This window comes from Felis catus, chromosome C1 (genome assembly GCF_018350175.1).
Source record: "Felis catus isolate Fca126 chromosome C1, F.catus_Fca126_mat1.0, whole genome shotgun sequence".
In the NCBI taxonomy this organism is placed as follows: Eukaryota; Metazoa; Chordata; class Mammalia; order Carnivora; family Felidae; genus Felis; species Felis catus.
In genome coordinates this window covers 118,023,045-118,035,630 of record NC_058375.1, presented here as the reverse complement: position 1 = coordinate 118,035,630, position 12,586 = coordinate 118,023,045, and the positions used below count along the sequence as shown (strand labels likewise).

Sequence of the window (12,586 nt, the reverse complement as noted above, 5' to 3'; positions counted from 1 at the left end):
AGTGACTTTCGCTTGTTTTGTTAATTTAGTTATGGGGTTTGTTTTGTCTTGTTTTGTTTTGTTGGCGGGAGAACATATAAAGAGATATTCGTCAGGGAGCAGACATACCTAAAACAAATTTCCTTAGGCACTTAGGAGCAGTACCTTAAGTTGTTTTGCAGATTTAGTTTCAGGGGAAAAAAAAAAAAAAACCAGCAAAGACTGGAAAGGAACTTAGATCATTTAATTCAACTTCCTTGCTTTTTTGGACCTGGAAACTGAGTCATACACGAATGACAGCACAAAAATATTCTCTCCCCCGGTGCTAATGACAATAGCAGTTGTTCACGGGAAGGGAAAAAGGAGTTTCCTTCTTTAAGTTAGTATGTGCAGGTGAGGCTGAGGGCGCAGAAAGACTGTCCTCTGAGAACCGTGGGGACTTCAGTTGTTTCTTGCCAGGACTGTCGCTCCTGGAATGCCGTGTTCAGTGGAGAGCAATAAGAAAATCCAAACTTGCCAAACAGAGAAGTTAAGACTGAGTATCTTCCTTTCATAGAAAGATGTAGCAGTTGAACAGCAGCTCAAGTGACTTGGTTGGTGTCTGTGGAGAGATTGTTAGCTGACCCATACAGATCCTTCGCTAGGTGGCCTGCCGTACCTGGAGCTGAGGTGCTCCGAGCCACGTCCAGGTTATTCGGGTCGCTTAGCCATTCACGTTCCGCCCGCCCCGGCAAGGGCCTGTGGCTCTTTCTGAGAGTGCAAAGCCATAGGAGAGATGGTCCGTCCGAAAAATCGCTGCCAATTGAATAACAATCAAATGATCATAAATCCTCTCAGGATTCCTTGTTTAAATCAGCGGGTGAAATGATGAGGTTGTTCTAATTTGTAAAGGGTGTCTCTGGTATAAGTGTAGGGAGTTTGCCTTTTGTATTGAAACACCGGACCCTAACGCTACAGGTTTTTATTTACTCTGAAACATGTTTGCTTGATGATCTGGCAATCTCTGTTTTAAGGGCCTGGGCCATAACCAATAATGACAACCCCATAGTAAGTTCAAATAAACACTTAAATGCCGACCTTAAGAGAGTCAAAGTCTTTAGTGACAAATTTGCAAAGCTTAAAAAGTAGAAATTAATGTTACCTATTTGCCAAATTTTGCTTTTGAAATTAGGAAATAATGGCTTAAATTTTTTAGGCTTTTGACAGTAAGTAATGGAAGTAAGATATAGATGAATCCAACTGTTTAAACATTTTTTTTATTAGTTTTCTTTATTTCTGAGAGGCAGAGAGAGACAGAGTGCATGTGGGGGAGGGGCAGAGAGAGAGGGAGACACAGAATCCGAAGCAGGCTCCAGGCTCCGAGCTGTCAGCACGGAGCCCGACGTGGGGCTCGAACTCACGAGCTGTGAGATCATGACCTGAGCTGAAGTCAGACACTCAACCGACTGAGCCACCCAGGTGCCCCAGATGAACCCAACTGTTAAGTTTACCCTGTATTCTAGATTTTATGATGACCATAATTTGGGTAAACGTTATGTTCTTCAGGTTGATGAGAACGGAAATATTCCTGTCATACAAGGGTATAAGAGGGAAAAGGGCAGGCCTGGCGCCTGGCCTCATGGAGCCTTAAGAGTAGCGGAAGAAATAAGCAAAAAGCATGGAAGGAGAAAAAGAAAGGAATTACAAGTTGTGATCAGTGCAGTGAAGGGAGCCAAGAGGCTGAGAGAGGGTCTACTTGAAGTGTGGAGGTCCTTCACTCTCTGAAGAAGTGACCTTTAAATGGAAAGTTCTAGAAGGAATTGGGTTTGTGAATGATGAGTGTGGAAAGGCTCAGGGTTGGGAGGGTACAGAGGGGGGAGTAGTAGGCCGTGAGGTTGGAGAGGTGGAGCCTAGGGATGGCGGGGGGCTGGAGGGAGAAAGTGGGTTCTGGAGACATCATCTGAGCCCCTGAAGCAAGCTTTGTTCCTGGACACGCCATTAGGTGAGCCGATAAATAATTGTTTTGCTTAAACTATTTTCGGCTGGAGTTTCCTTCACTGTGGGCAAGAGTCCTAATCATATAAGGGACAGAATATTTGAATTCCCTGGAAACGCCTTCAGCTGGAGTTGCTATATGTAGTGCTCATGCCTTATTCATTCAGAATGAAGTATTTTTGTGTCATTATATTTTCCCCCTGGCCCTGCCTGGATCTGATTCCTTGGACTTGAATTGTATGTGTACTTTCAAAGCCATTATGTACAGTCAGTTGGGAACTCACTTGGTTGGAAGTGATAGAAACGTAAGGTACACGAGCTCACACCACGAAGGGGGATTTATTGGGTGGACACCAGTGTGTGTCACTGACTCAGCGGACAAATGGAAAACCAAGCCAAGGAAGGGGCCGAGGATGCGGCTGGGACTCAGGAGCAGCGGGAACCAACCCCCCGAATGCTGCCAGGACTGTCCCAGTGTTTCCTCTCCGTGTTCAGGCTCCGTCTCTCTTGCTGCTTTCACTACTTGGCAAAAAACATAGCTGCCAATTTGCAAAAGTGAGTGGCCTGCTTTTGTCTGCTCACAGTGCTTTTCAAAAGTGATTTAATTTGTTAACATTGCAAAAGGGAGTTTCACATAAAATTCCAAATGTCCGACATCTCTTAAAGAAGCAGAAGTCTGACATCCCTAAATTCCGGCAACCGGCAGGCACTTCTCTTTGGAAGGGCAACACACTGTCTAAAGGACCACAGGGCTGCTACTCTTCTTACTTCTGCCCCGGGTGCTCCCTGCCCCAGCTGTAGCCATCCTGGACCCAGCTGCTTGGTTTTGTACCCAGACCCTGGCCTGGGTCAGGTGCCCTCCTTGGGATCAGTCAGTTTCTCCCAGGGGATAGGGCCACATACTGAGCTGACATGCCTTATCTCCCTCACCCCTTGTCCTGTAATAACCATGCAGATGGCAGAGGGGAGCAGTTTCTAGAAAAAGGGTGCTAGTCTGACAGTACCTGAAGTGATGTATTTGGAAAAAGTTGTATGCTATTTAGTGAATTTTTTTTAAACTCCTTTTTACCAATGTGCTTTTGTCCAAAGGGCCTGTTATTCTTAACACGCTTAACACTTTCAGTGGTCCTCTGCTTTTTTATTTTGGAGGAGTGCTGGAGGACTTCATAGAGGCTCTCGTGACAATTCAGTCCTGTGAATGTGCCCGTCAAAGCTAAGCATCTCACTTGGAATTTATGATGTAACATGGCTAATCTGTTTTTTTTTTTAATTTTTTTTTAACGTTTATTCATTTTTGAGACAGAGAGAGACAGAGCATGAATGGGGGAAGGTCAGAGAGAGAGGGAGACACAGAATCTGAAACAGGCTCCAGGCTCTGAGCGGTCAGCACAGAGCCCGACGCAGGGCTCGAACTCACGGACCGCGAGATCATGACCTGAGCTGAAGTCAGGCGCCCAACCCACTGAGCCACCCAGGCGCCCCTAATCTGTTTGTTTTTAATGGATGATTCAAGCTAGGATTGCAAAGGGCTGCTACAAACGTACTCCCAATCTTACAAACCTGATTTAGTAAAAATTAAAATTTAGGTATTGATAGAATCTGGTAAAGTATATACAAAAAAACTTATCCTGGTTTCTAAAGTTTCTGTTTTGTTATGAACCGTGAAAATCCAAGAATGCATTTTCAAATCAAAATCGCTTTTTTTGTTTCTTTCCATGTGTTTCGTTATTTGAAGTTAGCACGTCATTTTAAATCTTTATCATTTTGTCCTATCTGGTAAAATTCTATGAATTCCCAAGACAGTCTTTTAAGAACTTTGTTTCTCATTTACTTAGGGCTCCCCTATTTCTGAAGACTTCATTTATGTATGTATGTATGTATGTATGTATGTATGTATGTATGTATTTATTTTAACGTTTATTTATTTTTGAGACAGAGAGAGACAGAGCATGAACAGGGGAGGAGCAGAGAGAGAGGGAGACACAGAATCTGAAACAGGCTCCAGGCTCTGAGCCGTCAGCACAGAGCCCAACGCGGGGCTGGAACTCACGGACCGTGAGATCATGACCTGAGCCGAAGTCGGACGTTTAACCGACCAAGCCACCCAGGCGCCCCCTGAAGACTTTAAAAGTGCAGGGTGAATATACGGAAATTATTGTGCTTGAATTTGAAGAATGACAGATCAGTAGAAGACACTAGTATGATCTGGGGACTCAGGGCAGGAAGAGAGGTGCTGTCAGCACACACTGGCATACTCGTGTGTACAGCGCCTCATTTTACTGGGTACAGCTATTTACTAATTTGGCGTTAGATGCTAAGAAATAAGAAGATTCCATGTCGATTTCAACACCAGTGGAAATGGCATCTACTGGGTAGACCGTGTCATGGCGTTTTCCTTTTTCATGATTCAGCATTCACAGTCCCTGCAGTCCATCTGTTTCCTGTGTTACTTCATATTTGAAAGCACTGTCTTTTGGGGGAGAGTTCTCCATGACCCTAATTTAGATCAGATTGTTTCTAATCTGGATTGTAACAGGAAGTGGTATGGATTTGCCTTGACACGTAATAGGGCTCTGCTTGTTAAAATGCAGATTCTGATTCGTAAGTAATGTACGGAGGCACTGTAAGACCGTGCAAATCCTGTGTTCCTCATCCAGATCTCCCCTGTAGACTTAGCATCTATTAATGATTCTTGCCTGAACCAATCTTTACTATGATAGTTGATTTTCCATATGAATTGTTTGAATGTATATGAACTCTCATATGAAGTTGTTTCCATATAAATGTTGATTTTCCAACTCAGGTGCACCCTCTATAATGTGTCAGTCTGCCTTTGGCGTTCTCCTGGAAGCAAGAGTCCTCCCTCTTCCGTTGTTTATTTAATATTTATTACAGGTATGGATTCACGAATTCCTAATTTTTCAATGGTCTGTTTTCATTAGTGCCCTTAATTATTTTGGTGCTTAAATTGTCCCAGATTTAGGATTGTCCTCCTTTTTTGATTGTTATAGAGAGGATTAAAAACATGGATAATATTTTGGGAGACTCAGGTATTATGATTATGGCCTATTAGTAGTATCTAGGTTACCTTAAATATACTAAAAAAGTGCTAAGTGCAATTCTTTGCATGTGGATAGTATTTGAGAGTTTCCCATGTGCTTTTGTGGACGTGTGCTACCTAGGACACTTGAATTTTATGAGGAGGACTGAGTAAGTGTTCCTCTGCATTTTCAAATTGTCATTTGATTTTTTTTTTTTTTGACATTCCCGTGATGCAGACAAGGTGGCATTTTACTCTATCTACCAACTTATTTTCTCCTAGCCTCAGTTTAATAAAAGACTAATGATTATATTAGCCCAGAATATTAGTCTAGAAACTGCTCTTTACCTCCTAACACACATTTGCGTGATTTATATATTGTGATCTGCTTTAAAAACTTCACTTCTCAAGTGAATGTGTTCTGGTCTTGAATTAATGCTGAGTGGTAGAGGACCCTATCTCAAATTAATGTATCATAGAATATGACATAGAAAAAGCACTCCCTAACCCTTGCCTGCCTGCCAAACCATATGACTGATGCTTTTTTCAGTTTGGCATGTCTTGTTTTTCTGTATGGGAATGTGTGTGTGTGTGTTTAATTTTTTTTTTTATATTTATTTGTTTTTGAGAGAGAGAGAGCACAAGTTGGGGAGGGGCAAAGAGAAAGGGAGACACAGAATCCGAAGCAGGTTCCAGGCTCTAAGCAGTCAGCACAGAGTCCAATGTGGGGCTCGAACTTATGAACCGTGAGATCATGACCTGAGCCGAAGTCGGATGCTTAACCGACTGAGCCACCCAAGGCGCCCCAGGGAATGTGTGTTTATTCTTACAGATTCAGTGCCTTACATGCTAACTTGGGCTGGAGGCCACACCCCACAATGGTTTCCCATTTTCTCCAGGGTATGTTTCTTAAGATAGCATCTTAGGTCCATTTGTAGGTGAACATGGGTGTCTTTGGAGACTCCTCACCCTGTCACTTCCCCCCTCCATACCTTATGCTTCAATATTATGTGGTACCTGGTACTAACTGTGATGTGTGATGCCTTTGTTCCTTTGCTTGTGCTCTGAGTTATGCTTGGAAAGCGCCCCTCAATCACCCCATCTGTTGAGTGAACTCTTACTCAGTTTTGAAGCCTTTCCTGATTCTTTTTTTTCCAGAGTTCATTGTGCTTTCCAGTATACTTTGCACCATCTTCATCACCGCATGTGGGAAATTATATTAACATACTTTAGTTGTATGTCTTTCCTTAGAGATTAAGTTTCCTAAGGGCAGAGGCCCGCAGCTTGGCACAAAGTAGCACTTAAAAGTTTTTTTTGCACAAAAATGGATCTACTAACCGCAGAACTTTTCTGTTACTAGGTAGAGACGTAGTGAAGGGTGTTCATTGGTGTGTTTCTCAAGTGCCCTGTAAGAGACTTCTGGCCCAAAGGGAGAGAAATGCCAGGACGTGGTGTTATGGACCCAAATTCCCCTCTTGGAAGATCAGTGTTGTAGCTTCATGTATTGGCTATGAACCCATGAGTTCATTGAAGTGATTTAGGAGGATTGCAAACCGCTTAGAGAGAGTTCTGAAATTATCAGTGAAGGCAGCAGTGGGGCGAGGGGTGGGGGTGGATATGATTGCTTTGTAAAAAAATGGGTGTCTACACTGAAGTCAGGGATGAAGTGTCCTGATGTCTACAGCTTACGTGGAAATGCAAGGAATAAGACGGATTGACGGGTAGGGAGACAGACGCCAGTTGACGGGGTTTGTGGTAAAGCACGTGGGGCAAAACGCAAACTGGAGAATCTGGGTGGTGGGTATGTGGACGCACCCTGCAGTTCCTTTAACTTTCCTGAAAGTTTGAAACTTTTCATAACAAACTGTTGGGAAAAAGGATACTTGTATTATTTTTTAGAACACATTTATTGGCTGCGCGTATCAATCACGAACATTAAATCTTCAACACACGCTTTCTAAGCCGTGCTGATTTGTTTTCTTCCTGACATCTCTCTTCCTCTCTTTGTCTAGTTGGTGTCTTTAAATCCCAGGTCTTGTGTTGCTCCCTTTGGGAGAATTTCCCCGACTTTCCAGGGTGATTTAGATGTCTCTCCTCAGTGTTCCCAGAGCACCCCTCGCATCTCACTTCTGCCGTGGGATTTGTTTTACCTGCGCGGTGATCTGTCTGAACCACTAGACTTGGAGTTTCTTGAGTCAATGACTCTGTTTCTGGAACACTTTTGGTAGAAGTGAAAACAAAAACAACAACAATTAGTAGACTAACAGTGGCTTAAACAAATACTATTTATTCCCAATGTCAAGAGCCCCGAGGCCAGGAGTTTGCAGTTTCTAGGATCAGTTTGGTGCTGGGCACTTGGTTGGCCCTTCTGCCTGGATCCTGTCTTTCCCTTCATCGGGTGAAGTTGACCAACGCAGTCGTGTGGATTGGAAATATCCACCATGGTTATTTCAGTTTTTGAGCTTTGAGCACAGATACTCTGGCAAATATCTTTGGACCTATTGAGTAGTTTTCAGCTCATTTATTATGGTTTCTTCTAGAGAGATTGACTTTGTGTTTTGAAAATAGCAGCTCAGAATTAGATAGATGTCTACATGGGTTTGAAAGCCTCCCCTACTCCAACCTGGAAACTTCTTTCTCCATTTTCTCACAACTGTAATAATTCACAGAAGCAAGGTTGCTTTGGAGCGATTGTGAGACACATGGATGGTCCGGAGGTCCCAGCCTCATGCTCCAGGATTTGCTTTCTGTGGAACACTGGTGGACCAGAAATTAGGCCAAAAGCGGTTTCACTTTGCTAAACTGAAGCCTTTAGGGGAGGCCCACGCCTTACCCCATTTATTCTATTTTAGTCACAATTCAAATGTGCTTAATTATCCAGTTAATTGCTTAGAACACTTATTAAAAGGCACATAATTAGAAAAGGAGTGGTGGAAAGAAGGCCTGGCATAGGCAATAAACTAACGGTCCGGGGGGGAAGGGGGCAGCACAAGCAGACATGCGATCCTACTCGCAGCAGCCTTGATGGTCCTTAAATCATCAAGGAAGGATTTCATTATGTTCAGTCTGCTCTAAGAAGACAGATGGAGATAATACGTGAGCGGTAACATGCCAAACTACATGACTATGATCTTAAATAGGTTTTAAATATAGGATTATATAGATTAGAATACTGGCAGGAAATCTACTGCTAATAAGCAAATATCTCTGGGTGGTGGAATCGTAAGTGATTTTTTTTTTCTCTTTGAAAGATGGTTTAGATATTTCCTAAATTTTCTACTGAGCATTGAAAGGGTTTGGAGTGTGCCACCCCCAAATATGCCACGTTGACATAGGATTATTTCGAGCTGAAGACAGTTGAAAACAGACCAAAATAAAATTCTCTGCCTCCCCGCCGCACCCCTACCAGGAAGGGCAGGGCTATTCTGAATCACCTGAGACAGCTCTAGGCTCCTACCAGCCCCGAGAGGGCACCAGAGGAACCTGCTTAGCAAACACCTTACTCACTAGCCCTCATCTCGTCTATCAACTTCCCTTAGATAGTGTTTGTCTTCCCACGCTTTGTTGCCCCTAGAAGTGCAAAGTCTTGTTTTTTGTTTGTTTCTTTATTTGTTTTCTTTTGTTTTGTTCGTCTTGTCACTTCTCCGAAATTTATTATTATTTTGTTAAGATGCGATGTAAGCTGAAGTTCTGACCACCCCCTTGAGTTACTCATCACTGAATTGTGTGTGTTTGTGAGATGTACACAGTGATAAGCTTCCATTTGTTTTTCTCTTGTTACTCTGTTTTTTTGTCAGATCTGCAGGGCTCCAACCAATAAGCCAAAAATAGGTGGAGAAAAAATCAATAGTTTTTTTTTCCTCCTTCCCTATGGTTTTATTATTCTTTGTTTTAAATGCTTAAAATATGTTAGACATTCAAAGGGTTCTTGTTCAACTCCTGGTCTTTTGATAATGTTGTTTTTCTAGCGTTTTGATTTTGCCTTTGTTAAAAATGCTCAAATTATACTTTTTATAATAGCTGTCTGAAAAGCCTTGCTTGTTATGGATGTGAACTACCACGTATGGTGATTTTCTTAGGTGTTTCGTAGGTTGGAGCTGTGGGCTCCTATCTGTGGATTTTAGCTATGAGTATCCTGATCTGTCTCACTGCATGTTGTGTCCCCAGAGAGGTTTTGTTTGTCACTCTGCCTTGTGTTCCAGCACTGCGACCAGACTCGGACTGCTTTTTATGTTAACTTCTTGGCTTTGGAGAAGAGCCATGGTCACAGATTTTCTGGGTACGCTTCCATGCAGCTGGGGCTCAGTCAGATAAGCTTCTCTGTCATTGTCCCCTGTTGGTCAACAAATGTTTTTCTAGTACATTCTTTACCTGAAGGTGTGTTCCTCCAAGGGTCTTGGCTTCTCTGTTCTCAGTTGAGAAAAGGTGTCAGTTCTGACTCCCACCTGGCCTGGGCAGCTGGTCCCTCAGCCCTGTGTGTTTGCTAAATCCTAAGTTACTGCGAACAGCAGCTATTCAAGACTGCGGGAACAGCAGCTCTAGGGGCCCTGACGTTTTTCACCCTACCTTGGGGATTTCTTCCTTTCTTTTGAGCTTAGCTGTACATGTAAGAGAAGTTCTCAACGTTGGGTGTCCACTATAACCACCTGGGAAGCTTTTAGAAGTCCCCATGCTAGGCTACATGCCGGGCCAATTCCATCAGACTCTCTGGGGTGGGACCCATGCATCAGGATGTTTTTTTTTTTTTTTTTAATTTTTTTGATGTTTATTTATTTTTGAGAAAGAAAGACAGAAAACAAGTGGGGGAGGGACAGAAAGACGGGGAGGGACAGAGAGAGAGGGAGACGCAGAATCTGAAGCAGGCTCCAGGCTCCGAGCTGTCAGCACAGAGCCCGACACGGGGCTCGAACCCACAAACTGCAAGATCATGACCCCGAGCCAAAGTCCGACGCTCAACCGACTGAGCCCCCAGGCGCCGCATCAGAATGGTTTCAAGGCTCCCCAGGGGATTCCGTTGTGCAGCCAAGGATGGAAGCCACTGATTTAAACCAATGTTTTATTTATAAATCAACCAATGGATGATTTATGTGTGTACTGTGTGTATTAATTTATTGTTCTAGTGGGGATGTTGTCAAGTTCCTTCGTCAGCAGTAATGGAAATAGGAGCCTGCCATATTGGAATTGGAAAAAAAAATTTTTTTTAACTTTTATTTATTTTTGAGACAGAGAGAGACAGAGCATGAACAGGGGAGGGGCAGAGAGAGAGGGAGACACAGAATCGGAAGCAGGCTCCAGACTCTGAGCCATCAGCCCAGAGCCCGACGTGGGGCTCGAACTCACGGACCGCGAGATCGTGACCTGAGCCGAAGTCGGACGCTTAACCGACTGAGCCACCCAGGCGCCCCTGGAAAAAATTTTTAAATGTTAGGATGTTAATGGGGCGCCTGGGTGGCTCAGTCGGTTGGGCGTCCGACTTCGGCTCAGGTCGGGATCTCACGGTTCGTGAGTTTGAGCCCCGCGTGGGCTGACAGCTCAGAGCCTGGAACCTGCTTCAGATTCTGTGTCTCTCCCTCTCTCTCTGCTCCTCCCCCACTCATGCTCTGTCTTTCTCTCCTTCAAAAATAAATAAAAACATTAAAAAAGATTTTTTTTTAAATGTTAGGATGTTCAAGTCTGCTGGAAAGGAAACCAGCCTTTATTAAGTTCCTAGGGGGTGCCTGGCACTGTGCTTAGGTCTCTCATCCTCAGGAGAATCCTGCAAGGCAGGTGGTGGTTGGGTTTTGCGGCTTGGAGAACTCAAATAGTTCTAAGTCTCCCAGCTCACAAATGGCAGACCCCGGCTCAGGCCCAGGAGATGCCCCAGCCTGCGTCCTTTCCTTACTCTGTGGCATATGTGAACTAGGCTTTCTCATACGAATTGGTTAAAATAAAAATTGGTACTGGAGTTAAAGTAAATTCCATTTACTATTAAATTTACATGTTTGGAATACTTTATCTTCCCACAGTGCCTGGGATTCCCTCCTCTTTTTATCTCACATCTGAGGAGGTTAAACTGATTTTGATCAATGATCATTATAGGAGAACTTAACTCATTTTATTAAAAAAATTTATTTTTATTTATTTTTTTTATTAAAAAATTTTTTTTTAACATTTATTTATTGAGAGAGAGAGACAGAGCATGAGCAGGGGAGGGACAGAGAGAGAGAGAGAGAGGAGACACAGAATCCGAAGCAGGCTGCAGGCTCTGAGCTGTCAGCACAGAGCCTGATGTGGGGCTCGAACTCACAAACTGCAAGATCGTGACCTGAGCCGAAGTCGGCCGCTTAACCGACTGAGCTACCCAGGCGCCCCAAAACATTTTTTTTAAAGTGTATTTATTTTGAAAGAGAGAGTATGTGTGCGTGTGCGTGTGTGAGTGGGGGAGGGGCAGAGAGAGAGGGAGAGAGAATCCCAAGCAGGGCTCCACACTGTCAGCGCAGAGCCTGATGCAGGGCTCGAACCCATGAACCATGAGATCATGACCTGAGCTGAAATCAAGAGCCGGATGCAACCAGCTGAGCCACCCAGGGGCCCCCAGTTTAACTCATTTTGGTTCACCACTTTAAATACACTCGAAGGAAATAATTTCGTTCTCTTTCTTTTAGCTCCATCGTGTGCCACAAGGGGGTACTTACTATAAAAAACTGCGTTTACTGATCTCCTTCCAGAGTACCTCTGTGGCCCGCGTTGGGGGCTGTGGGAGTGTGTGTATCGGGAGGCAGAGGCACAAGGGGAAGTGAGCGGTGAGAATAAAGCGGGCGGAATTGAGGTCCCTGAGTGCTGTCTGTGGCACCAGATGACTTGGGGGGAGATCTGAAGGGTGGGACTCAGAGCTCTCTGGTCTCTCCACTTCAGAGAAGCGCCTTTGAGGATTTTTAGTGTCCGGTTGCCCTCCCCACACTCCCCAGCGATCCAGGCACTGGGTGCCATTTTTTCCCTCTCTGTCTTACTTTCTCTCTGGCTCTGCTATGGTAAATGACCTCTGGGGTTGTTGGAGGGATCGTTTCATCTCTGCCCGGCACCTAGAAGCTTTGCTTCTCTGTTGGAATGTCTGGGTTAGGCTTTCCTGGCGCACACGGACTTCATTTTCTTTCAGTTGGGTAGACATCGAACTGCCTCTGAGTCTTTGTCTTGTTCCTTGGCAGCTCTTCAACCGGGTCCTCTGGTCGTGTGTCGCGACCTTAGACAACCAGCGGGATGGCCGCAAACAAGAGTAAGAGCCAGAGCTCCCTGGCCCTTCACAAGGTGATCATGGTCGGCAGTGGAGGGGTTGGCAAGTCGGCCCTGACGCTTCAGTTCATGTACGATGAGGTAAGACATGCCGGGCGCAGACGCCTTTCTTCATCGCGTCTGCTGTCATAGTGTCCCTCCTCCAGCTGTGTTCATGTGTTCAGTGCCCCACGTGCACGGAGGATCGTGGGGCAAATCTGTGTTAACATGGTTTCCGAGTAGCTTTATAGGGGGTCTAACGAGCATGAGATCTGGGCTGCTGATTTTTGGTAAGTAATTTCAACTCTGGCGGGGATGTGAGGGGTCCCCGCTTTGCGTGACTTC

General features: G+C 44.5%; 1 protein-coding gene across 2 annotated transcripts in view; it reads left to right on the top strand.

Annotated features, from left to right (window-relative positions):
- Positions 1–12,586, top strand: part of RALB (RAS like proto-oncogene B) — a 43,739-nt gene that overhangs the window by 12,149 nt on the left and 19,004 nt on the right. For both annotated transcript variants that reach the window (XM_003990699.5, XM_045033650.1), the window contains exon 2: positions 12,178–12,343. In XM_003990699.5, the coding sequence (XP_003990748.1) occupies positions 12,230–12,343 (114 nt within the window). In that variant the 5' untranslated portion in view covers positions 12,178–12,229. The remainder of the gene's footprint in view (positions 1–12,177; positions 12,344–12,586) is intronic.